Genomic DNA, 17,693 nt, shown 5'->3' with positions numbered 1-17,693 from the left:
CTAACTGACTTAAATGTTCAACTTTCACTCAGAAGTTGAAATTTGCATGTTGGTCTGGTCACTAAGTTTATAAATTAGAAAATTAAAAGGATTTTAAACTTGAAATGATGACATTCCCAGATCCAAGTTCCAAATTTAGTTAAACTGATCATGTTACATGAAGCCACCAGGATTTCTTTTGATAGTTTTCTTCACAGCTCCCCTCTTTTGAGAAGTTTTCGATGAGCAAACTTGGATCTTTGTGTGAGTAATAAAAGGTTGCCCAAGTACGACATGGATGCAAGAAGAGCTAAATTATTTTATTTAACACAGAAAAGCAACAAAAAATGTTGTGTAAAAAAAAATGTAGAAAGTGGTAAAGTTTTGGTCTCTGGGCCAAAAAAAAAAAATACTGATAGAAAAACAAAATCAGCTGATTGAAGTTAAAAATAAGTGAAGAGGGATATTTTTTTTTTCAGCCTTCATCCTCAAGGCACATTACCCTGCATGCTGTGCTTCAGATCTGTTTCTGCTTCAGCAAAAGTTATTTCAACTGATGGCTGATTAACAAGCTTTTGTACAGCTGCAGTCGCCTGAATCAGGAAGAAACGTAAAACGAGCAGCGCAGTGTTCCTGGAGAACCTCGATTTCTAAACAATATTGCTTTGTGATTTGACCTCTGAATCAAGAAAAAGAGATTTAATTATTTTGATGAATTTACTTTTGTTTTTCCAACGTTGCTTTATATTGACACATAAAGCACTTTTAAATCTATCCCTGCTTTAAAATTCCTAATGTATTTTAATATCTAAATATATTTTGTTTAGAGTTCATAATCCATTTAATTTCTCTTCCAGTTCTAGTGTTAAAAGTTAATTATCTTTCAGAGTGTACTGGCATTATGATGACATTTCTTAATGCTATTAACAATGGTCTCAAAATGATATTATTGTTTATCACAATAATTTCTGGGACAATTCATCACCCAGCAAAATTTAAAAGCTGATATACGCCTGCATAGTTCTTTGAAATACTTTTAAGGACTGCATGAAAAAGTAAATATAACGAATCAGTGAGTAGATCAGTGGCTAATTTCACCTCTGATCTGTGGTTGGTAGATCAGATACTAAAGATATTCGTATTTATGTTTCTTCTCATTAAATTAAAAATTCAGATTTCCCACTACAGTCTACTAATGCATATCCAGCAGCTTCTACTTTGTTGCTCTTTTTGAGTTTAATAAAAACTTGATGTGCAAAATGAATTTCTGTTTGAGTCTAAACTACAATCTCTATCTACAAAAAAACCTTCAGTACATTTTTTCTTTCATGAGTTGTAGTCCTTTGAAAAAGAGTCCGAGTCATTCAAAATCTGAACAAGCAACTCAGACCTAAAGCAATCATAAATATGTATTGACCACAAAAATCTGATGAGTGCATCTCAGCAAAAATGCAAATTTTTCATCTATGTAGTAAGACTTCGGTTTCCGGTCCCAGCACATGAAAGCATTAATAAAACAATGATGGTAATTGACAGCGATTGTAGTCTGTGTAAGAGAGAAAAGACAAATGTTTTGTACGTTTTATTTTTGACCATAAAATGTTGCAGATCTGAAAGTTTATATGCAGAAGGTTCTGTGTGGCGCTGCGACTAGCATACAAAGGCTTTACTTCTTGTTCAGGTCAACTGACCGACAAGGTTAAGGTTTTTTTATTGTTGTGTGTATGTAAGCTTCGTAAAGTTCTGCAACACCCTTTTCCTTTCCGTATCTTCTCAGGTGTTATTCCTTTGTAAATACTGTTATTTGTATATACTGTAAATGATGACGTCCATGGGCGGGAACCGAGCCCGGGGCAGCTGGGAGCCGACACAGGGCCAAACACAGAGCCAGACACAGCACAAGCAGAGGCCTCAGGTACGCATTTAGAGACCTGCAGAGTTTGTTCACACTCCAACAAACTATTGGACTGGGATTATTTAGATAAAGAATCTGCTTGATGATTTAAACCTGAGTACTGAAGACAAAACGTTAAGTTGGAGGTAGAACTAGTTACCAATATGCAAAGAATACTTTTTGTTTGTCTCAATAAATAAACTTTTACTTGAAAGTTGAGTGGAAGAAAAAAGTCTATTAAGGAGTTTTATCTTACTTTTTATGGGTTTTACTTGTAAATTTTGTTATTTAGGTAAATATCTTCTCAGAGGTTTAAATGCTGAGTTTATTCTCAGCATTTAAATTGATGTTTATGTGAAAAACATACAAACTGACACTAATTAGTTAAATAAGAGACTGTACCTTTTGAGAACTTTCCAGTTTTTAACTTGATGTTAAAATAGATTTTTCCTGTTAGTTTCTTATGTTTGGCCCTTAAAGTCAAACTGCAGCAGATTACAACAAAATTTAAGTAGCTTTTAGCTTCATTGCTTGTATTTGTGCCTGGAGGCTTTATGAGAAGTTGTATATAAATTACGTCTGTTTCAACGAGAATGGAAATCTCCTGTCGGTTGGATGCAAATGGTGGACACCTTTCTCTCTTTTTTTTTTGTCCTGACAGGCCACCGCAGAGCAGATCCGACTCGCGCAGATGATTTCAGACCACAACGACGCAGACTTTGAAGAGAAGGTTAAACAGGTGAGCCTTTTTTATATCGCATTGTTTTATTACTGCCTTGTTTTACTGACCTGCACTGTATCTGCAGTTTGCATGTCAGTCAGTTTGCATAACAATCCAGTGATCTTCTCTGTTTTTACTTTGTTGTTCCTAGTAGCAATATAAGCATTTATTTTTTTCCTTTCCCATTCTACAAAATCCAAAACTTTACTCCATTAGTGTTATTGTTGGAATCATTTAAAAAGGAGGTCTGAAATTTCTTTAAGGGTCAGAAATAGTTGGGGGGTTTTTCCACCAAATCAGCTCTGATGGTGTGCTCACACCAAACGCGTTTCAAAAAAGCGCCTGACGCTTCAAGTTTACTCGTGTGTGCGCTTTGAGGTCAGACTCTGACATTTTGCTCTAGACGAGATTCGGATGCGTCAAAATTGCTCTTGGTGTATGCCAAGGAGTGACATGAGTCCCTCAAACTTTTCCACATGTCCTGCATATTTCGTCCAAATAAATACGTTTATTTAACATCTATTTAAGGAAACATTAAATAACGTTTTTTGCTGGATGCATTTGGGTAGCTCGAGTACGGGGAAATATTTTCAAATAGTAAAAGTTATAACTTATTGACATTCCGACTTCCTCGCTGATCCTTTTCCATCCAAGGTCCTTTCTATTCCTGTCTCTGCAGTCATAACTTGCTTAGTAGTAGATTATTGGACAAGAGCAAACAGTTAACTTCCATAGTTGATTTTTTTTTCTTCTGAGATCCCGTCGGAAAATGCACCACTACGTGTTTGTTGACATGTCGCGTCGAGTTGCGGAAGATCAGATTTTTCAACCAGCGAAAGACCCAAAAGATTTCAAATCACGCAGTCTGTGAAGCGCCCTTGACTCTCCTCCACATAGACTTTGAGTCTAAATCAGATGCACCTGGCGCTCAAAATCCGTTTGGTGTGAACGCACCATAAGACAGCTTCTAGAAATTGGTTCTGTGAAAAGTAAAAATACAGCTCAGTTCCCAATTTTTTTTTTCTTTCTAGAGGGTAACGGTGTGAAGAGACACTTTTCTTGCAAATTTCATATCTTAATTTGACCATTTTTTATATAAAGGTAATTTTAAACCTTATTATTTATCTGAGCTGCATTGCTGACTATAAATCCATATTTACTGTTGGGGCTGCAGGCAGCAACTGTATGCGTCTTTTCTTTCTTTTTATTTCTTTTGGTCAGGTGTCTTTTCTCAGCATTTTATGCATTCCACATGGAGAAGCTGCCAGAGCAGTTTTGCTCCAAAAGCGAAACCTCAAGAATGAATCCTAACTGTGTTGTTGACTTTATTAAATATAGATTTTAGACTTCATGCATCACATGGTTTTTAGGAAAAGTTATTAACGTTGCCTGGAGTTATTTAGCCTGACGGTGTTTATGAATGGAGCTACAAGTGGACCTTCGTGAGAAGAGATATTGTCACAAACACTTTAAATCAGCAGCAGCATCTTCTCTGTTACACTTTCATTGCAGTATCTATATAAGAACCTACTATTTCACTTTGTTTTGACGTTCTCATAACAAGAACCGTGACTTGCAGAAACCTAAGCGTGGGCTCATCTCTGTGTCTCATTGTTGCACCGCTTCTCTCTCAGCTGGTTGACATCACAGGCAAGGACCAGGATGAGTCCATGATCGCGCTGCACGACTGCAACGGGGACGTCAACAGAGCTATTAACGTGTTGCTGGAGGGCAGCCCGGACACTGTGAGTATGCTCTCTGTTTAAGACGCGGCCTCTGGAGAAATCAGTGCCACCCAGGCTTAAACCGCACTTGGTGGGGGAAATTTACTTATCATTTCTCTTTTGCAGCGCAGCTTGCAGAAGTAGGCAGATATTCCACTTTTTATGAAGAATTGTCGTTAGAAAGGGATGCATAGAAAGGTTGTCTAAAGACATTTTTTCCCCTTTCTAGTTTGTTGTTGCTGATCTTTGGAAAAAAACAAGTCTTCATATCTTTTGGTATAATTTGTCTTAAGTGCTGAATGCCAGAGTTTATAGACAGTGAATGTTTTCCAGATTAGATCTGAAAAAGAAAATGGTGTGAAATAATTGTAGTTCCATTAGGGCAGCAACTACCAATTATTTTAGTAATCGATTATTCAGACCGTCAATCAGATAAAAAAGTTTTTCATTTAACCACATTAGCCTTTTCATACAGCATTAGAAATATTAAAAAATGCAAATAAACTCCCTTAAATATATCATTGCCTAAAATGCAATGATATGCAATGATGCACCATTCCTTTAGTGAATGTTTGTGGTAGAACATATTTAGTTTTTATTTTCCTTAAATGCAAAATGTATATATTTTGTACAGTCAATTACTGCTCTGACTGCATAGTTTTTTTTTCCCCAGCAATTGGCTTTTATACTCCATTTAATGATTATTTCAATAATCGATTAATCTAATTATTTCAGCCTTTGACTTAATTCCTTGCCTGTTATCTAGAATCAGGGTGGCCAAGTCCAATCCACTCGAGAGCTACTGTCCTGCATCCAATCTCCAACACGCTTAAATCACTGCCACCAGGTTTCTGCACAGCTGAATCTGCTGCTTCATGCTGTTTCGACTGGATTAGTCCACAATGGAAAGTTGTTTCCTAAAAGGGATTGTCTGTATCACCTGCGTCCAAATTCAGACTGTTTCCAGAAATTATTTCATCCACGTAGAGACAAAAAGAAGCAGAAATGATATTTTCTCTCCTCCAGGCCAGTAGGTGGCGCTTAACATGGCGTGTGGGACATGCGCATCGAGACTCCACATTTTGTAGAAGTTTTTGCAGAACATTTACATGAAATCAACCGTTGTTTTTGTCACCTATGACGCATTTGGTGTCATCAGTCAGATTAGAGTTTCATTCCACAGTTTTAAACTTATTTCACAAATTTTTGCATGAACAAGATATTATACTCTGCAACCAGTTTCTAAAAAATGTTTTGTCTGCTAAAAAAATTAAGGACTTTCCTGTTTTAGAAGAAATTGTTGTAGCTCTTGAGTTCTTGTTTCCATCCACCCACTCACTTTTTCATCAGTTTTTGTCAATTTTTCCATCTGTCTGTCCATTTTTTATGTCTGTTCTTGTTTCTTTTAGTCTGCTAATCAATATCCATCTGTTCATCCTTTTTCATTATTTTATCCCTTTTCCAGCTGTCCATTCAACAATTTTTCTAGTTTTTTATTTCTGTTTTTGAAAGCGTAAACGCTCAGGAATGCATTAATCAAACATTTCATGTTTGATAAATGCTCAAAACGTTGAAATTGGGCTTGAAATGCGATATAAAGATGATCCCAAATAACTGCACAGACATTCCTAGCTGAATATAAACAGAAACTGAAACCGTAAAGTAGTGGAAATGCATCAGAATAACCTCAGTTTAATTGTAGAGTCATTAAGGAGCAATTTCTTCTTGCTTAAGTGAAAGGATCAGCAGCCAGTGTTGGCCCACGTAATTGAAGATCTGCCATTGGCGACAAAAACAGAAGTGTTATTCAACCCTGCATCATTCATTTAGATTTATTCTTCCACTAAAAACGTTTATCCACCAGCCGTGTGACCATCCGACCAGTTGTCCTGCAGTAAAGGCCAAGCACTCTGAATAAACCACAGATAACTTCAACACTGACTGGAAGGACCCTGTTTTCATTTCTCCAGGACTCCTGGGAAATGGTGGGGAAGAAGAAAGGAGTGTCTGGGCAGAAGGAAATCAGCCAGGCGGAAACCGGTGAGGAAGGAAAAGAGAACAGAGAGAAAGGCGGAGAGAAAGATGCTGCACGTCGTCGAGGTGGCGCTCCACGGAAAGGCCGCGGATCGAGCAGAGGACGAGAGTGTACGTTTATACTTTGCAAATTTAAACTTCTCTCTATAATTAATCACATTTATTCCCATGTTTCTGATTTGCTTTGTGTTGGTTATAATTAGCTGTTTTTTAATGCGTTTTATGCTTTTCACAAATTTAAACAAACTGAACATGTTTAGTTTCTTAAATTTGTGAAACCAGGTATTTAGTAAATAATTTCAGCTGAAAGATAATGCACGAGGAATTGTCATAGTTGCAGTTCCTTGGAGAAATATTCTTACCCTACTTAACGTTTTCACATTTTTTATTCATTTTTAACCATGTAAGTGCATACAATCAAACATAACGGCTAGCTAGGGCAGGTAGCAGACAGTCACACTGAACATTTTCACATTTTGACGACATGAATGAGGTGGAAGAGGGAGAATATATGCGTTAAAAAATGTATTGCAAGTAAAAATGTTAAGCCATGGCCCTCATTTTTATTCAGCCCTTGCATAATTTTTTGCCCCCACACTTTGCTTTGTGTTGGTCTACCTCATAAGGTCCCAATAATATGCAAAGATGTGTAGCTTTGAGACGAAACTTGCTAAAAGTTCAAGGTGTATTGAGTGCTTTTGCAAGGCACTGTTCAATTTGTGTTGACATTAAAAATGAAGATATAAACAAGTTTTTCCTTCCAGTAGTTGTTGGAAGCAAAATATTTCCCTCTGAGCTTTCTATTGACCATCTGACACTTTTCTGTCCAATCTTTTGTTCATATTTCCATCTTTTTCAGTCTTGAAATCAGTAATGTGCGCAGTTAAATATTTGCCCCTCTTGTTGGGATGCTCCTGATATTATACAGTCAGGTTGATACGAGAGACTGAAGCTGGCGAAATTGACTCAAACTTGTTTTTCATTTTGATTTCTTTTCTGATTTCTATAAATCATAAAAATCTCTTCTTTCTGCTAGCTTCCCAGTAATATGTGACTCAGTTTGAGGTCATTTTTCCTGGGGAATGTGTGCACTGCGGTGTTGTAATCCAATACCGGCCTTTCTCTGCATAATTGCAGTCCGTGGCCAGGAGAACGGCTTGGATGGAGGCAAAGCTGGAGTGGCTGGACGAGGAGCAGAGCGAGGCAGAAGAGGCAGGGGCAGAGGAAGGGCAACTGTTGGTAAGCAATCATCTAGAAAAAGTCATTTTTGTTCAGATGGTGCATCTGATGCTTTTCTTTCTGATAAAAGTTAAACATGCATCCGTTTTGTTTTCTCCAGGGGTAAACGCACGGCGAGGAGGCAGATTTTCGGCACAAGGCATGGGGTAAGGGAGCATTTGCCTTTTGTTACACTTTTACCTGTTGCCATAGTCACCAGAAAGCATGACCCCAGTCTATTGTTGGGCATTAATCGGAAGGTGGGGGAAAAACTTTATCCAATCAGAGGGAGCAGCCTGGGCTGAGCATTTCTACGGAGAGCATAGCATCTAAAAAATCTCATTCAGAAAAAAAATCAGCATTTATCGCCATGTTTGCATTTTAGTTTCAGCGACTGGCTGATCTGTGTCACAGGATTGACAGAAGTATTTGTCTGTGATGGCATTCCTAACGGGTAACGTTGCACTGAATTTGGATTAAACAGGTATGAATAAAGCGGATGGCAATGTTTCCTTTTTCTTTTTTTTTTTTTTTTTTACATACTCACAGATCTTATGTTGTAAATCCTTTCAGAGTCTGCCTCAAATCTAGACTGTGGCTTTTGTGATTGAGGTCAGGAGCTGTGCGGTTCCTCCTCAGAAGCCTAAATCAAATTTTCTCTCTCACTGAAACCAAGCATTGAATTAGGACATGAAAGCCTGGGTAGCATTACAGCGAGTGTATGTTTATGTACAGTGTGCTGCCAGAGAGAAACCAGAACAATGTAACCCAAAGCTATTCAGTAATTTAGGGATTTGCTGCAAGAGGTTTAAGTGGTACAACAAACAATTACATAATGTCTCGCTAGATCTTCAGTCTGTATTCCAAGACATTGGAAAATGCTCTACAGTTTTAGGCATATTTCACTTTTGTACTCATTATGAGGATATATATATATATATATATATATATATATATATATATATATATATATATATATATATAAAAGGATGATTATATATATATATATATATATATATATATATATATATATATATATATATATATATATATATATATATATATATATATATATAATCATCCTTTTATAAGTTTTCTGTTTGTATTTGGGCTGTAACTCATGATAGCAAACTTAAACTCCATAAAATGTGGGAAAAAATGCATCTGTTACCAAATAGTAAAGCAGTGATTTCACAACGCAAATGTTTTTACGCCAGTTCATAAAATCGAGGAGAAATGTTGGCTTGGATACCTAACAAACTGACACCCTACCCAGAAATTTAAGTCGTCCTCAGCTACCACTTGTGGCAAACGATGTAATTGGAAAATGCTTAAATTCTGGTTGCATTCAGGTAGATATTCTGATATCTGATCAGCATTATTACTCTGATCTGCTGCAGATTGCATTAGTGCAACAACCATATTTGCATTAATGAGTTGAGCAGTGTTTTTGCAAAACATGGTAGTGAATGGAAGCAGCTGAAAGTCTCATTTCAACACTTAATCGGTGTAGGTTTTACTTGGGTAGATCTGCACTGCTTGTATCTACGTGTAAGCTCTATTTAATTAGAAAACCTCTTGAATAATTAACCAATCATAACGAGCAAATCAAAATACTGCATCAACCAGCAGATATTACTAAACAAAACATTTTTATGTAGGAAAAAACTTGAAAACTTCATACAATAAATACTTTAAATTTCTACCCTGACAATATTTAATTATGCATACAAATATACTTATTCATCATTGTACATTTTAGGTAATATTTCTTCTAATTTACTTTACCTTTAAATGTTCCCAGCATTACGTAGCTTGTTTTCAGATCAATCTGCTAAATGTTTTATTGATTCTCTTTTTAAATACTCTGTCGTTGGTGTTTAAGTATCGCCAATAATGTCTTCCAGTAGTAGATAATTGCAGAGTCATATTTTCAAATACCTTGTCAACTTTTAACATTTTCAATATGAAAACACAGGTTTTCTGGGGAAAACCTTGATTGTAATTATAAAGGGAAAAGTAGTTTCCTCTGTCACTCTTGGTTATCAAACTTTCTTACTACCTTTTTCTACTTGAGGTTTCACACAAGGGGCTTGGAAACCAACATTCTGGCTTGGATTTTATTTCTTAATTGGGGTGACCTGACCTCAAACCCTCCGTCTTTATCTATGTGAAACCTCCCCACGTTCCATCAGGAGTGGAAAAACGAGCTTCAAATGAACCTTAACTAAAACTACTCTCAAAATTGCACAGTAATCTTATTTTTTTTATTGCAAAATGACTCTAGTGACTGAAGTAAAAGCTGTACAGCTGATTCATCACCAAACCTCCGCTGTGTTTCAGTTTAGCTTAACTTTCAGTTGCTTTGGATGACTGCATCTGTTCCACAAAACGAGCCATGATGGAAAATAATCTGATCTCCAGTGGAAAACAAATATGTGACGTCCTAATCTGCTGTCCTGTTTAATAAGAGAAAACTGAACGCCACAATCAAAAATTATTTTCTCTGTTTCTATATGTAGAAAACACTTGAAGTTCAACCACTGGTTTGTTTCCTTAAGACGAGAATGTGTCTTTGTTTGGAAGGATCTTATGCAGATAATGAAAGTGTTTTGACTAGTTTGACTTGTTGCTGTTGGTCATATCTCTAGTTTGCCCATGATGGGATTTTTCTCACTTTGCACAAATAAGACTTGCATCAGTAGAAGCTACAAGAACGCAGCATATTTTCTATATTTACTTCTGACTTTTTATTTACTCAGTCATAAAAAAAACATCTGATTTTCTGCTTTGACTTCATTGCAATGTTAGCAATTCACACCTAGGTGTAAAATCACAAATTTATATTAGTGAGCTTTAAAGGTGACCTGTTATGCAAAATTCACATCTTGTATGTTTTTGTACTTATTTTTGAGTTTCTACTGCTTCTAAAAACAACAGAAGTGCTTAAAAGAACCATACAGATGTTTTTTTTTTTAGCAATAAGTAATTTTTTGTTATCTGGAAAATGGGTCGTCTAAAAAACCTTCCAAATGTAACTCTGCTAGTTGGCAGGCACTGCCCATCACCTAGCAATCCCAGCGAGGTTACGCCTGTTACCTAGCAACCCCAACAAAGTTCCTTCTGTTACCTAGCAACCTCAATGGAACTCCAGTGCGTTTGGTCAGCTGGTTTTACCGCTGCATTCGCTGTACAACGGCTGCTGGAAAAGTCAAGTGTTTTGCTGTTGATTTACCATTCATAAACCATTTACTGCATTCTTGTTGGTTATGCAGGAGGTTCTATTAATGCTTTTCAAAGATTAACAGTTGTATAATTGAGCATCTGTTTGCAGCCATTTTCACATGCGAGTGTAAACGTTGAATTATAAGCAGATTATCTGAATTTAAAGTGACAGGAGTCCCTAAAATATCTCATTCTGAAAGGAGTTCAAAATGGGCAGAAGTGACACTAAATTCTCATTTTCTAAGAATGGATTTTGTGTGGGGGAGAGAACATGTTTTGTATCGTCCATAGACCTATCCTAACCTGTTCAGAGGAGCATAGGTCACCTTTGAAGACTGAGCTGTTTCCTTTTTGTGCAGGCCTCTGCAGTTTTTGCTGCCGATTTGTCTGCACATGTTCTTAACTTTTCTCTGCGTTTCCCAGAACTTTCAACCCTGCAGACTATGCTGAGCCAGCCCAGACAGAGGAAAACTATGGAGGAGGCAGTACCTGGAACAACACAGGAGGCGTGGAGTTAGAGGAGGGAGCAAGTAAGTACATTCAGTAAGAAAGGCCACAAATCAAAAATATTCTCTTTTTGATTGTTTTTCTAATTTTTGGAATATTCTGCAGGAGAGGGAACAAATTATCCACCTAAGTTTGACTCTGCTCCTGGTAAGGCTGTCTGTTCTCTTATTTTACATGAGCTTTTACTGTTTTAGAGGAATTGATTAAATTGTCTTTGGCTGACAGCTCCATGGAGACCTGCCACAGAGGAATGGGGCACCGAGGACTGGAATGAGGATGTGAGTGTTTCAGGAGTTGGCTGTTCACATTCTACAGTTTTTCAGAGAAACGCCTTGGCTTCATAGTTTGAACCTCATGAAAACCTGATATTTTAACAAGAACGTGGAAAATATTGAGATCCACTGATGTGCAAACAGGGAAAGTTAATTTCAGTGTTTTCAAGTTCTAGAAAAAGAAGTGTGTGTGAAAATGTTTGTTTCCATACTTGATTCCCACACTCTAAAAATGTATTATCCTTCTTTACTTTATTACTTTCTTTTGTTTTTCATGTTTTTATTTCCTTTTTAAGGCCTTCCTTCCTCCCTCTAGTGCTTCTTTTCTTCCCTGTGTTCTTCTTTTCCTCCTCATCTTTTGATGTTTTCTTCTGCCTTACCTTTATATCCTACCTCTGTTTTTGTCCCTCCTTTCATCTCCGTTGCCTTTCTCTCCTTTTATCCTTCCAAATTTCTTTTTTCTTTCCTTTTGTCTTTTGCTGCATCATCCCTTCATTCTTTTCCTTTTCTCCTTGTGGTTCTTCCTTTGTCACTTCCTTCCTTTCCATCTTTGTTCTTTGCATCCTTTTTCTTCTTTATTTTGTATCTTGTGCTATTTACCCGGCTTTCCCCCTTTTTTTTTCCTCTCTTCTTCCTTCCAGTTTCAGTTTTTTTAGACTTCACATTTCATTTATTTCAAAATGAACACAAACCCCTGATAACTCTGGAAAGTTGGATCTGATAAATGTCATTTTTTAAAATTTACTTCCAAATGCAAACGGTCCAATCCTCCTCTTCTCTTCCTCAGCTGTCAGAGACCAAGATTTTTACAGCTTCCAACGTCTCATCGGTTCCTGCGCCTCAAGAGAATGTCACAATCACCAAAGGACAGAGGTTGGGTTTTATTTTAGATTATTTTTCCTTTTTTGTTTTTTAGATGTGTAAATAGTAGTTTTATTCTTGATTTTTTTTTTGCATCAAGTAATACATTAACCCATCGTTCCACTCTAAGTAAGAGATTCTCTGCTTAACGTAAACCTGACGAATATCAACATTCAAGCTTTAAACATGCTTTGTCACCTGCTGCAGGATTGACCTTGCGGTGCTGCTGGGGAAGACTCCCCCATCTTCATCCTCAGAGACAGAAAATGCCCACATGGAGGCCGCCCAGCCCTCCTCTCTGCCCCAGTCTCTGGTTTTTAGCAACTCCAAGCAAGGGGGGCCACTTTCCCAGACATCCTCCAGCGCCCCGTACTCCCAGCACAGCATGGTGAGACTCTGATAAAAACCCTGCAGTGATCAACATTTGGACGGCCGCTGGACCCCCATGTCTCAGGCTGTTTTCACAACTGATAGTAAAAAAATAATTTCACGTGCCACAAATGACCCCCGGGCCACATTTTGGACTCCCCTGGTCTGTGTTGTCATATTTCCAGGTATAACATATTAACAGTAATGTAACAACCTGATTTTATTGCCTTTATGCACTGCAGGCCAGCATGCTGGGTAAGGGATTTGGGGATGTGGGAGACCCTAAAGGAGGCACCACAGGAACTACTGGTTCCCAGTTCCTGGAGCAGTACAAGACCGCCCAGGCGCTGGCCCAGCTGGCAGCACAGCACTCCCAGGCTGGACCTCCCAACACGGCGCCTTCTTCCTGGGACAACAACCCCTCCACTCTGGGGCAATATGGTGAGGATCAAACTAAGCTTTACTTTTCCTTAATTTAAATAAAAGTCACATTTAAGGTATTTTCTGATTTTAACTCCGTCATTTTTCGCCCTCGTTGTTGTGCAGAGATGAAAACTCAGTCAGAATCTGGGATCCACACACCCTTTACGAAGCGGCAGCCCTACCAAACTGCCACCCAAACCTCGTCCATGTTGGATGTTTTCCTGCAGGACAAAGGGCTGCCTCCACCTTCCTCTGTCTCCTCCTCCTCCTCCTTACCGCAACAAACCGCATCTTCACCGCACGCGGTGCCGCCGCCTGCGTCCTCTCTTCCCAAAATGGCCGCCGTCCCCTCTCTGGGTCAGCAGGTCTCCCCGAGTTCCTCAGACGCCCAGGGCTCCAGTCCACTGCCTTTACAGCAACACAAACTCAAACAGCAGAAGAAGAGAACTTCTATTTCCACAAAGGTAATATCTAATGTTTTTTATTTAAACGGTAATAAATGAAGTACTATAGTCGTGAATTCAAACTTTTCTTTTTAGTTCATTTGTGTTTTTATCTCAAAAGTGTGGTGCTGGAAAAGTTTGAAAATTTACCTTGAAAATACTAAAAGTTCTTGAATTTTACTCTGTAAAAACTGTACGTTCCCTTGCAGTTCAATTTTATTTTTATAAAATATTGAATGTTCACAAAAGTTCAAGACTCTTCATGTTTGGTTAGACTTGCAAATTCAGTTTAATCTCAGGCTGAATACAAAAGTTTGCAACAGATTTTTAGGTTTTTATCAGAAGTAAGCAAATACTTTTGAGTACAATATATTAAGGTTTGCAGTTGTAATTTGAAAAAGTTAGAGGAGTTGTAAACAACTTAGCAATAGAGTGTTATATATTTTTAAAACATGAGACATAAAAAAGTTTTTGATATTCATACAATTTAGGGAAATGTTTTAAAAACACAGCTGCTTAATAATCACATTTAAATAAAATCTTTTTTTCAGTGCAGATTAAAGTAGAAATCCAAAAATGTGAAAAGAAATGTCAGTGTGTTGAGTTCATTCAATGATTTAACAAGATTTTGATGTGGATCAATAAAGGGCCAATACTTTGGCCCTATAAAAAAATGTGTCAAATAAATTTTGGGGGGGCTAAATCAAGATCATGAAAGCTCTTAAAGGGCTGGTTGTGCCAGAATAAATTGATAAAACCCATTCACAGACTGTTTAAAATATGAATGAATTCTTAAAATTAAATAATATCTAACATCTTCTCAGTCCCTCCAGGATTTCACAATTGTCTTGGTTGTATATTGCAATTAAAATAAAAGTGTTTGTGGTACTAATTTGGAAATATTTGCGTTATTTACACTTATTTATGACAATAAATGCAACATTTTATTACTCGCTGTATAGATCATGAACTATAATCTGACATCAGTTGAAGCTGAGGCAGCTGTTTAGTACAGTAAGAAAGTTCTTAACAATTTTTGAGGAAAATCTGCAATAAATTCTCAATTAGGTATTAATGCAAAAAAAAAAATTGGAGATTTGTTGATTTTTGCATGAATTTCCACAATAATTCACAAGAATTTGAAGGGACTGGTTGATATAATTTGGAAAAACTGCATTAAAATGATTAAAAAATACTTAAGCACATGTAGTGTTTAGTCCAGAACTTAGAAAACCACATAAAAAATATGGCAAGTTTGACACATAAAATAGGCATTGATTTGATTTGCATTCTTTCTTCTCATTTATAAGTGTCATGTTGAGCATCGTTAAGCTCGTTTTATTCCAGTTCCTCCCTGATGTTCCTCTTCCTCTGCTCTCTCTCAGATTCCAGCGATGGCCGTCGAAATGCCCGGCTCCACAGACATTTCAGGGCTCAATCTTCAGTTCGGAGCGCTGCAGTTTGGATCAGAACCGGTTCTACAAGAGTACGAGTCCACCCCTGCCACCACGACGCCGGGCAGCCAGGTTCAGAACAGCCTCTACACGAGTCCCAGCAGGTCGGTAACCTCTGGAGCCCAACCCTGGAAAAGGTTTCCCGTCTCAACACATCGACAGGAAAACAAAATCTTAAGTTCTGCTTTTTATATTTGTGGTTTCTGATGCCACCTTGTGTAGATATAGGAATAAAAAACGTCTTAAAATGTGTTTTTTAGGACCGATTTGGAAAACGTCTGTTTTTTGAGTCTTTCTATTAAGGCATCACCAAACATATGTTTATTTTTCCTGCAAATGCTCTAGTCCAATTTTAATTTTAACATCAAACCAAAAAAGTAATGTCATCTTTTTGTTTGTGGATAATTTCACTCTGATTTGCAGCGAATCGACTCCCGCTCTGTCGAATGCCGGCCAGATGGAACTGTACGATCAGAGAGCGCCTCAAACGCGCCGCTATCCCCCCTCGGTCTCATCCTCTCCTCAAAAGGACCTGCAGCCCAAGGTGAAGCTGCTGCAGCTCTTAATTTTACCTTAAATTTTCAAGATTTTTATCCAGTTTGATGTCGTTCTCATTTTATTTATTTTTTATTTCCTTTGATTGTGTGCAACTTTTATTTTAAATTGGTACTGTTTTGTAAAAATGCTTACATTTTCATTTTTAGCATTGATGAGATTAGAATATTGTTTAAAAATATGCTTATTTCATTAACTAAATTCAGTGAAGCACAGATTAGCTACACACAGACTGATATTTTCAAACATTTCAGTTTGATGATTTTCTACTTGCAGCTCATAAAAACGTAACATTTTAGATTAGAATACTTTTTCGAATTTTCTTAATGCATAATTTCTGACCAAACCAATGATCTCATTTTCATAATTTTTATTTTTTCAGAATGGCTTCAGTTCAATACAAACTAGTCAGTCTGAAGGTAAGTTTGTTTTTCTCTTATTCTGAAAAGTAGCAGCAGGATTTCTGATTGACTTCTAAAGCTCTTGAATGAGTCATTTATGTAAAATATCTTTAATAAGTCTTGTTTTCTATTCTACATCTTAAATATTTACATTTGTTGATTAGTTGCCTATTCTATTTACTTTTGTTGCAAAACTATAAAATATTTAATATGAGGCAGTAAATAAACATTTCTTATACGTTTTTCGTGGAAATCAAGTCGAATATGTTCATTTGTTTAATTTTTTTTTCGATCAAATTAAAAATGTTTAGGTTTGGCTTCAAATCAGGAATTTCAGTACTTAACTCTGTTCACATAGGTCAGAGAAACATTAGTGGGAAGTTATATTTTTCTTAATTAGATTCTAAATTTTCACTTCATGGCTATAAGACGAAACCCCGATCAGGTGAAATTATCTTCGCAGTGTGAGCATCTTACAGCAAATCCTTTCATTTCTGTCCCACTCCAGGCCCTGCGGTGTCAGTGAAGCCGGGTTCTGATTCAGTCACGCCTTCATCCGTCTCCAGCATGGTGGCTCTGGCAGACGGCGGCTCTGGTCCCGCCTCCTTGTTGACCGCCAGCCAGTCGAACCTCGGCGCGCTCGGGCACAACGAAGATCTTCCACCAAGCTCCATTCCCCCTCCTCAGCACAACAAGTGAGCTGAAGTTCAAATGTGCATCCAGGCCGTTGTGAGAACCGACGGATTGTCTGAACCAGCCGGTTTTTATCTCCACAGCTCTCATCCATCGCAACAGAACAGTCTGGCTCCGTCTTCAGTGCGAACGTCAAACTCAAGCTTACTGGTGAGCTCTTTAAACGCCCGTCTCGGCTCGATTTTCTTGCAGTAAGAGCCATTAATTGTCGAAGTGCGTCTCTTGCTCCGTTTCGTGCTGCGGTTCAAAGTTGCTAACAGCTTTTTCAGTGCTTCCTGTGGCTGCAGATGAACGCATTAGATGCAGATTCGCACTAATGGATGTGTAATCTCATCAGTCTCAAGTATATCCTCCTTCTCTCTCAGCAGCACCCCAACGTAGACGCCGACTTGAGCTTGCACTCGTCCTTCTCCTCCTCTGTCTCAGCCGTGCCGTCTTCATCGGTTCCCCCTTCCTCCTCCTCCATGGCTGCAGCGCAGGCGTCGCTCGGAGCCCCTCAGGGCTCCTCAGTGGGCCCTGCCACCGTCTCGACTCCCTCGGGCCAAGGACCCGTCAGCAGTCTGGCCATGGGGCTCAACGCTGCCTCCATGGGCGCGCCGACGGTGGCCCCCGCCTCCCTCTCGGTCTCTACAACGTCCTCGACCGTTCCCTCTTCGGCCACTTCTTCCACACGCAGCTCTGCAGCTTCCTCAGGTCAGGCGACAAGTCAGAAATACACACTGCATTTATCATCCGACTCTTTAAACCGATTATGCAAAATGCACATTTGCATTTGGGTCTCGACTGCTTCTAAAAACAACACAAGTGGTAAAAAAGAAACATGATACCCAATAAGATCAGTTTTTCTTTTAGTGTCTGGAAAATGAGCCGTTTCAAAAACCTGCTGATTGTTAAGTCACTGTGCCGTTACCTAGCAACCC

At 38.2% G+C, this 17,693-nt stretch overlaps 1 protein-coding gene across 4 annotated transcripts in view; it reads left to right on the top strand.

The window, feature by feature from the left end:
- ubap2l (ubiquitin associated protein 2-like) overlaps nt 1-17,693 on the top strand; it is a 32,120-nt gene that overhangs the window by 2,430 nt on the left and 11,997 nt on the right. For 3 of the 4 annotated variants that reach the window (XM_014990671.2, XM_014990668.2, XM_014990669.2), the window contains exons 2-20: nt 1,757-1,894; nt 2,535-2,612; nt 4,229-4,339; nt 6,289-6,463; nt 7,490-7,591; nt 7,692-7,737; nt 11,219-11,325; nt 11,408-11,449; nt 11,528-11,580; nt 12,362-12,447; nt 12,643-12,823; nt 13,047-13,245; nt 13,351-13,691; nt 15,056-15,228; nt 15,548-15,668; nt 16,062-16,098; nt 16,589-16,775; nt 16,857-16,923; nt 17,139-17,466. In XM_014990671.2, the coding sequence (XP_014846157.1) occupies nt 1,799-1,894; nt 2,535-2,612; nt 4,229-4,339; nt 6,289-6,463; nt 7,490-7,591; nt 7,692-7,737; nt 11,219-11,325; nt 11,408-11,449; nt 11,528-11,580; nt 12,362-12,447; nt 12,643-12,823; nt 13,047-13,245; nt 13,351-13,691; nt 15,056-15,228; nt 15,548-15,668; nt 16,062-16,098; nt 16,589-16,775; nt 16,857-16,923; nt 17,139-17,466 (2,530 nt within the window). In that variant the 5' untranslated portion in view covers nt 1,757-1,798. The remainder of the gene's footprint in view (nt 1-1,756; nt 1,895-2,534; nt 2,613-4,228; nt 4,340-6,288; nt 6,464-7,489; nt 7,592-7,691; nt 7,738-11,218; nt 11,326-11,407; nt 11,450-11,527; nt 11,581-12,361; nt 12,448-12,642; nt 12,824-13,046; nt 13,246-13,350; nt 13,692-15,055; nt 15,229-15,547; nt 15,669-16,061; nt 16,099-16,588; nt 16,776-16,856; nt 16,924-17,138; nt 17,467-17,693) is intronic. The other variant, XM_014990670.2, reaches the window with a different exon arrangement.

The sequence above is a fragment of the Poecilia mexicana genome, unplaced genomic scaffold, assembly GCF_051168715.1.
Source record: "Poecilia mexicana isolate PSO_F unplaced genomic scaffold, ASM5116871v1 scaffold_11, whole genome shotgun sequence".
In the NCBI taxonomy this organism is placed as follows: domain Eukaryota; kingdom Metazoa; phylum Chordata; class Actinopteri; order Cyprinodontiformes; family Poeciliidae; genus Poecilia; species Poecilia mexicana.
This window is presented reverse-complemented; position numbering and strand designations above follow the sequence as displayed.